The 9,005-nt window shown below is 41.3% G+C and overlaps 1 protein-coding gene across 1 annotated transcript; it reads left to right on the top strand.

Moving 5' to 3' along the window:
- Positions 1-3,528: 3,528 nt before the first annotated feature.
- Positions 3,529-6,449, top strand: LOC117484846. Its single transcript, XM_034133283.1, has 9 exons — positions 3,529-3,760; positions 3,898-4,223; positions 4,301-4,385; positions 4,493-4,627; positions 4,720-4,877; positions 4,971-5,082; positions 5,438-5,681; positions 5,836-5,986; positions 6,087-6,449. Exons 1-9 carry the CDS (start codon positions 3,529-3,531, stop codon positions 6,288-6,290), a joined length of 1,647 nt encoding a protein of 548 aa, XP_033989174.1. The 3' UTR covers positions 6,291-6,449.
- The last annotated feature ends 2,556 nt before the right edge of the window (positions 6,450-9,005 follow it).

Raw genomic sequence — 9,005 nt, 5'->3', positions numbered from 1 at the left:
AGCTGAACTCCTCCAGCGCTACACCCCAGCCAGAGCTTTAAGGTCTGCTGACCAGCTGCTGCTGGTAGTGCCCAAGACCAGGCTTAAAACCCGAGGGCACCGAGCCTTCGCAGCAGCTGGCCCTAGGCTCTGGAACACTCTGCCCCTCCATGTGAGGTCAGCCCAGACCCTAGGGTTTTTTAAATCTACACTAAAAACACACTTCTTCTCCCTGGCCTTCTAGTTAGAGCGGAGCACGACTCCTGACTGTTCCTTGTGTTTTTTTTATTTTATTTTTTATATATATCTGTTGTAATTTATTGTCTTTTATTGTGATTGTAGTAATGTGTTTTTATTACATGTACAGCACTTTGGCTCGACCAAACATCGCTTTTAAATGTGCTATATAAATAAAACCTGATTTGATTTGATTTGATTAATTCATAGATCAAGGCAGACTGGTTTACTCTCCTGTTTTGCCAATCCGGTGCTTAAACAAATAGCTCTCCACCCCTGGCCGACATGTCCTTAAAATGAAGTCCGAGTTTGAAATATATCTCAAATAATGTATGCATCACCATTTCCCCACATAAACATAACAGTCTGCAATCAAACGGTTGTCTCCTGTGCGCTCCTCTTCCTACTTGGCGCACCGGTAACATGCTCGTGCGCACAAGAGGCTGAGACCTTAGGCTGAGCCGCCGAATCCCTCGGAACATCATAAAAGCCATTTTCAACGGTTTTCTGGTGAAAGATTAACTAGCTACTGGATGAAATAATATGACTAGTGGCATAGGTGCAAAAATTAAACACTTTTTGAAAAAATATTATGATAAAATATTTTTATATATTTATAATTCTGCAAATATTACGATAAACTCACAGCTATTTTGCGGCCCGGCAGTAACACCTCCGCGGTCCGGTACCGGTCCGCGGACCGGGGGTTGGGAACCCCTGTGTTAGAGGACTGTAATCATTTTGTTTACCTTGAACATGTTCATCAGGATTTTCCAGCCATGGACACAGCTGGAATTCAGGTCTGAGAGAGTTGAGGGAGATACGCGGTCACTTACCGCATGATACGGATCCACAAGTTACAACTTGTGTGAAACAAAAACGGAGCGAACAAATTCAAGGTTCAAGGTTCTTTATTTTGTCATACAAACATATCTACAGTGTAGTTATGCCGATTACATTTGTAGGCTTCTCCAACAGTGCAACACAATAACACAGATAAATAGACAAATATAGTGCAAGTAATAGTAAATAGTAAATACAAAAAGAAAAATAGTTTAAAAAAAGTGAAATAGTGCAATAAGAGTCTATATGCAAGTTATTGTAATGATATATTAGATAAATAGATAAATAATTACTAAGTAGCAGATGAATGTTATGGATGTTGTTTCAACATAGTTCAGGTGTTTAACAGATGTTGTATCAGCAGTTCAGTTGTTTAGCAGTCTTATTGCCTGTGGTATGAAACTGTCTCTGAATCTGGTGGTTTTAGTCCGGATGCTGCGGTAGCGCCTGCCAAACAGCAGCAGACAGAACAGCAGCAGACAGAACAGTTTGTGGCTGGGGTGATGGGGGTCTTTTATAATCTGGAGGGATTTCTTCCTGAGCCGCTGGGAGTAAAGGTCCTCCATGGATGGCAGCTCCGTCCTGGTGATGTTCTCTGTGCAGTTTTCACCACCCTCTGTAAAGCCGTACGAATGAGGGCGGTGCAGCTGCCGTACCAGGCCGTGATGCAGCCAGTCAGGATGCTCTCTATGGTGCACCTGTAGTCGAAGTTGCAGAGTATCCTGGAGTCCATGTTGAACCTCCTCAGCCTGCGGAGGAAGAAGAGCTGCTGTCGAGCTTTTTTGGTGATGGTGGTACGTAGTGTGATGAGTCCATGTCAGGTCCTCAGTGATGTGGACACCGAGGAACCTGAAGCTGCTGACTCTCTCCACCGTAGTCCCATTGATGGCGATGGGGGCGTGTCCCTCTCCCTGCTGCTTCCTGTAATCTATGAGGTGTGATTTGTGCCAAAGAACGAACTCACTGAGCAGACAATCGTGTCGATCGTCGCCTACCATGCCGTGAACCAGGGCTGCCAACACTCACGCATTGAGCGTGAGAGTCACGCAATTAACACATATCTCACGCACTCACGCCACACATGCCTTTCCTCACGCTAAGTTTTCGTTCACAACAAATGTATATAAATATAAAAATAAAGTGAAGGAACAGCAAACCGAGCGGTCTACGAAATGAGACGGTCAGGCTTACGGAGGACTTCCTGTTTGCGTCACCTGACACCCGCGGTCCGTAGCACTGCCGCCTAGCAACCTGGACAGCGTCACGCATTGTGATTGGCTGTACGGTATTTGCACACTGATTGGATGTAACGAGGGTATACCGGGGGGTCTGAGCAAAGACGAAGGAGAAGGAGGATGAGAAGAATAAGAGAAGGTAAGGAGAATATATTATAAGATATTTTCGCGCCACAGGTAAAGTAAAAATATTTTCTTTTGTTCTTTTTTAATTAATTAAAGTTAATGCTAACAAGTGCCAGTATAGCCCTAATAATTACTACTACTTATTTCGTTTTGATTGTTATATTTGATAATATATTATCCAAAAATCATATATTAATTATATGCTTTTATATATTATATATTATCAAAAAGATAATTTTTCCATCTTGAAATAACATAATATAATATATTATCAAACATTTATATATGTATATAATATAAGATATTTTAGCACCATAGGTAAAGTACAATACTTTCTTTTGTTCTTTTTAAATAAAACAAATAATTGTAATAAAGAATTTATTAATACCGGAAAATATTTTTCTTATAGTTGATAAATAAATGTTTGCTGTTTGTTATAGGATGTTTTCTAAAGTGTCAGGGACAGCTGCAGGGAAGAAAAGGACCCTTATTTCCATGTGGGCGGCAAACCAGGCCCCCAAGAAGTCCTATGACCCTGAGAGAGCAGATAGGCCACAGGAACAAGAGGAAGAACTACTGTTGACACAGATAGATGAGCCCTCAGAGAAAGAGGGGACACCTGGTACAAAGACCAGAGCCCAGGGCGGTGCCGCAACATATAGGTGCTCTTTTAATAATGAATGGTCACATAAATGGCCATTCATTACAAAGGGGACACTTAGTACCCACTACTGGTGCTCTGTATGCAGAGTAGAAAATGCTTGCTGTCACCAGGGAATAGCCGATGTTGCAAGGCACGTTAACAGCAAATGCCATCAGGAAAAACAGAAAGCAGTGCAATCCAGCACTGGAATTCAGCAATTCTCAGTTCCACTTCCTTCTGCTGGGGCAATGACTGTCCAAGAAGTGAAGGTTGGTTATGCTCAGTGGTGTTGTGGTTATTTAGTGGATGATAAAGACACTACATGATAAGCTAATTTCCTAAATAGAGTTTTGCCTTTTTGGAACTAGCATACTCTATTAACTGAATTCATTGTGTACATTCACATATTTCATAATCTAACACCAATCCAACTGTATCTTGTAGACAAGGAGGGCAGAATTAAAGATGGCGGTGATGCTGGCAAACCATAATCTACCACTGGCTGTCACAGATCATCTGGGGCCACTCATGAAAGAGTGCTTCAAAGACTCACCCACTGCACAGGACTATAAATGTGCAAGGACCAAGACCTCTTGCCTCATAAACAAAGTATTGGCGCCACATTACCAGAACGCACTGGTGATGCTGATGAGGGAGAATCCATACACCATCATTACAGATGGCTCAAATGACACAGGTAGGAATTAAATACCTTTACATCCTGGTATGAACAACATTATTTTTCTTTTTTATTCTAGCCATATTTTTTAAGTATGAGATATATATTTATTTGATGTTCCCTAAGACAATGTGCTAATTTCTTTGTCAATGCAGGAAGAGAAAAGATGAACCCCCTTACTGTGCGTGTGTTTGATGTGAATAGGGTGGCACATCGGTTCCTAGATATGTGCACCACAAGTGGAACCAGATCTGGTACAGCAGAGCTAATCTTCCAAAAGATTGATGCCACCTTACAAAACCACAAGATTCCATGGTGCAACTGTATTGGTCTCTCTGTAGACAATGCAGCCGTGAACATCGGACAACACAATTTAATCGCATCAAGAGTTCTGCAAAACAACCACAGTGTTTATGTACATGGTTGCCCGTGTCATATTTTACACAACACTGCAAAGCGAGCAGGTCTTACCTTTACTGAGGTAAGTGTATGTTGAATATATGTTAAATATTTAGGTGATGTACAGGGGATACAGTTACAAAAAATGTTTAATTGCAGGTGTCACATTTTGATCTGGAGGACGTTGTGGTTGATGTGGGCTTTTGGTTTAAAGGAAGCACCAACCGCAAGGGATTTCTGGCAGGTATCAACTTTCCAGCCAGTTCTACACAAATTATACAAACTAAAATGTAAGTAGTTAACTGGTAATATGCGTCTTATACAACTGTGGAATATATTTCCTTTGAACAGAGTTTTGTGAGCTCTTTGAGTCAGAATACCTGGAAGTCCTACAGCATGCCTCTGTGCGGTGGTTGAGCCTTGAAACCTGTGTGACCCGCATTCTGAGATTGTACGAGCCACTTGCCAGCTATTTCCAATCAACAGGTAAGATATATATCCAAATATATGCTATATTATGCAGTCTTGAAATCAACATTATGTGTGTGATTTGTATCTTTGTTTTCTCTCACTTATAGAGGGGAATCAGCCAAGACTGAAGAGGCTACAGGGAGCCTTTTCTGACCCCATGACTGAAGTGTATCTCCTCTTCTACCAAGCAACCATACCAGCCTTCACCTCTCTGAATCTCCTCTTCCAGAGACAACATCCATCTATATTTTTATTGCAAGATGAGGTATATCTAGAGGAAGTGATTTAAGCCTGCATTCCAGTATTTTGTTAATGTAATATTCGGGTAAGATGTAATACTTTCTTAAATATATTTCAGATGATTACATTCATCCGCAAGCTCTGCTCCAAGTTCCTCTTGCCCACAGTACTGCAGACCCACCTTAAGCCTCAGGACATCCCATATGTGGATAAGGAGAACCATCTGCCTGGTAATTGTAATTTAGTGAAAAGTAAAGTAAGATGAAGTGTGTGTGTATATATGGTAACAGTCAAAAGTCTGGACACACTTCACATTAAATCTAATTATATTGAAGTTTATATATGAATACAATAATGGGATTAGTTCTAGACTGATTGTTTCATGATTTGACACAGAGAAAAAAAGCCTTCAACAACTGGGCATGTTCAGACCTTTGTATAGTACAGTATTTATATGTGTAATTGTCTTTTGGAATTACATGAGTAATCATTCAAATGCTATAATGAAGCTCACGGAAAGGTGTGTATGTAAGTGCTTTTATGAAAGTACATTGGATTTGATTGTGTTTTCTGCATCTCTAACAGGATACAAACTGAATGTCGGCTTCATCACCAGGGTGAGGCTCAATCATCTCCTGGATGCTGGGGACATCACCGCCCAGAAAGTGGAGTTATTCCACACCGCATCCCTCAACTTCTTTGTGAAAGCTGTAGAGTATGCTCTACAAAGGCTGCCTCTAAGTGAGCCCTTGCTGAAGCATGCCAGGTTTCTTGATGTGAGGCAGAGGGCAGAATGTGGGGTGGAGGATGCCCTCTACTTTGTTGACAGGTAAAATGTATATATTCATTTATTTTCTAATTCTTCAGAAATTAACAACCAATATAAACAAATATACCAACTACTCAGTTTCACCCTTACCTTTGAAGTATATCTCAAAGTGAATAGAAGTTTGTAACTCTACCTTTGTTTCTCTTCAAAAAAGGTATGCCCACCTTCTCCCCTACCACAGCCCACAAGATCATGACTCATTGGGGGAGGAGTTCCTGGACTACCAGACCATGCCTGTGCCAATATTGGAAGCAGACCCAGATATTGAGGGCTTCTGGGCCAACATGGCAAGTTTAAAACACAAGGTCAGATATCTAAGTGTGTCTCATTCCACAATGTGGACTAATTTCGAGTGACATGTGTGTATTCATTGTGCAACTTAACCCTGTTGTTCATGTTTTACAGGTGACAGGTGTGGGCAGGTTTGATAGACTCTCCACTGTTGCCAAACTTGTGTTAGTCTTGCCACACTCAAATGCTGACGCAGAGCGAGTGTTTTCTGTGGTGGGACTAAACAAAACAAAAACAAGGAACAGCCTGGCCCTGGAGGGGACACTGTCGTCTCTCATGACAATAAAGATGGCAGACTTGGAGCCATGCTTTAAGTGAGAGCCAACCCAATCAATGCTAAAGGCTGCAAAATCTGCCACCAGCAGTTACAACAGACCAGACCACAGCCAGAGCACAATATAGGTTTATGGAAACTACCTCTAATTGAATCAAGTTAATTCCTGTCAAGTTATGTATGTAAATATTTTTTTAATGTAAATAGTTTGTACATGTTCAATAAATGTGTAACACTGTACACATGAACGTTTCTTTTTTTGTATTTTTTTTTTGTGGTGACTAACCCCCGAAAATGTCCTAGCACCCTACTCTGTCCAGACGCATGTGGATTATATAAAAGAAAATGAACTGCATTATTCAGTGGCAAGTGATGCATCAAACAAAGGTACGATCAAGTGTTTCCCCAATACTGTACTGAGATATTTTCACTTTGAGGAGGGCGTGCAACATGCACTGTTGGATTTTTACAGTGATAGCAACGAAAAGTCAGAAGCTATAACAAATCAGCTGCTATCTAAACTGGAGATGTCTGGACTATGTGAAAAAAATGTCCGCATATGCAGCAGACAACGCCAGCGTTAACTATGGAAAACAACAGTGTTTATCAGAAACTGAAACTGGCTCAAAAAGACGTGCTCGCTGCAAACTGTTTAGCCCATATTCTGCACAATGCAACAAGATATGCAGCAAGCAACTTGGATATTGACATTGAAAATGTTGTGCTTATTAAGCACAACATTTTCAAACGGTTTGGTCACCATTTATGAGAATAAATGAAAAACAGTTATGAAATACTATATGACAGTAAAACAAGAATACAGTTTAAAAGGTGAGTGATTTGTAAAATATCCATAAAGAAAAAGAAAATCTGTTTAAAGTTGTGTTTCATATGGGTGTTGAGAGATGTATCCTTAAATTCATTTTGCTCTCAAAGTGCACCAGATTGATGCATTTAACTTCAATATTTTAAAAAGAAATCTTCCCGGGGGAGCATGCCCCCGGACCCCCCTAGAGGAGGTGAGGACCACCCCCACTTATAAAATAGCACTTTACCCCTGCTTACACCTATATGCCATTTTATATGCTGTGAGCTGATTATCGAGCCTTCATTGTAAGAGTAGCGGGTACACTGTGTATGTGCGTACTCCACTGTAGCGCCCGGTACATTAATGGGAAACCCTAGTTTGTACTTGTTCAATACATTTGTAACACTGTACACATGGACGTTTCTTTTTTCGGTTCACCAAAAAAAAAAAATCTCACTCCAAGCTGAACTCAAATGTTGGCAGCCCTGCGTGAACTATGCCGCGAGAGAAGTAACGTGACACTCTCGTCGCCACCCCTCTCGTCTGAGAAGCTACGTGACGTCTGCGTCTGAAGTTACTTTACTTAGTTATCACCAAATAACCCAATAATGTCACAGCTATGTTGCTGTTCAAGCTAGACTCTATTTCAATATAGTTTTGGTATTAAAATAATGTTACACCTCTTGTATGCCCTGAATGCAAAAACAACCACAGACAAGAATATATATTTTTAATTATCAAAATCTACGTCAACCCATTCAAAATTGATGGAGGCGTTGGCGCACGTTGACACGTCAGTTCTCCGCTCAGTTAGCTTAGTTATCTGTTCTTTGGCACAAATCACACCTCATAGCAGCACGCAGCCTTGAGGGGCTCCGGTGTTGAGGATCAGGGTGGAGGATGTGATGTTTCCCACCCACACTGCCTGGGGTCTGCCCGTCAGGAAGTTCAGGATCCAGTCACAGAGGGCGCTGTTGAGCCCGAGGTCTCTGAGCTTGATGACCAGCTTGGATGGCACAATGGTGTTGAAGGCTGAACTGTAGTCAATGAACAGCATTCTCACATATGTGTTCAGGGCTCCTGATCCTTCTCTGCACCCCCAGTCTGGCTGCTCTCGAAGCGAGCAAAAAAACTGTTCAGCTCATCTGGGAGAGATGCGCACGCAGACACTCAGCAGATGTGGCATTCCAATTCAGACCATTGAAACTCTAAAATGAGATTTAAAAGCAAGTTTACTAAATAAAAGAAGCAGGGTCTTCACAGTTCTGATGGATATGTATAGTGAATGGGATTAGACATCCGCTTAGGGTCACTGCTAACAGATCAGAGTATCAGGAGTCACAGCCAAATCAAATCAAATCAAGTTATATTTATATAGCACATTTTTAAACGATTTTTGGTCGAGCCAAAGTGCTGTACATATAATAAAAATACCCTACAGTAAAGACACTTTACAGCAAATACAACAGCACAGTTTGTTCAGAATATCAGAATGAGAAAAACGACACCCTCCGTCCTTAGACCCTCACATCGTACAAGGAAAAACTTCCAGAGAAAAACCCACATTTCAAAGGGAAAAATGGGAGAAACAGACAGACGGAAAAACAAGCACTCCCTTAGGATAGGTTAAAGTGGACCTATCATGCTATATTTGAATAATATAGTGTAGGACCATACCTATATATGGCATATTTATACTTTTTTCTTTTCAAAATACCAAACAGATCATGCATTTTAGCCATGCCTCATTTCGCTCAATTTGCACTTTTTTTTAGCTCTGCTCTGCAAGGGCAGATTCAGTGAGAACAGCACCATCTACTGGCCTGGCATATGTACTACAGCGTCTCCAGCGCTTTCGAACGGCAATGGCCGTGGCTGTCTCCTCCTGATTGGTGGAGTTGGCCCAATAGCCGTAGCGCCACCATCCTGACGTCAGGACAGTGTTCAAATC

Source organism: Trematomus bernacchii, unplaced genomic scaffold (assembly GCF_902827165.1).
Source record: "Trematomus bernacchii unplaced genomic scaffold, fTreBer1.1, whole genome shotgun sequence".
Classification (NCBI taxonomy): Eukaryota; Metazoa; Chordata; class Actinopteri; order Perciformes; family Nototheniidae; genus Trematomus; species Trematomus bernacchii.
Note: the sequence above shows the minus strand (reverse complement) of the source record. Positions and strands in the feature narration are given on the sequence as shown.

Excerpts from the sequence above, each read along its gene's own strand:
- LOC117484846 (XM_034133283.1), top strand. The coding sequence starts at position 3,529 with ATGGCGGTGATGCTGGCAAACCATAATCTACCACTGGCTGTCACAGAT. Across the intron at positions 3,761-3,897 it reads AGATGGCTCAAATGACACAG|GAAGAGAAAAGATGAACCCC; the intron begins GTAGGAATTAAA and ends TTGTCAATGCAG. Across the intron at positions 5,083-5,437 it reads TAAGGAGAACCATCTGCCTG|GATACAAACTGAATGTCGGC; the intron begins GTAATTGTAATT and ends CATCTCTAACAG.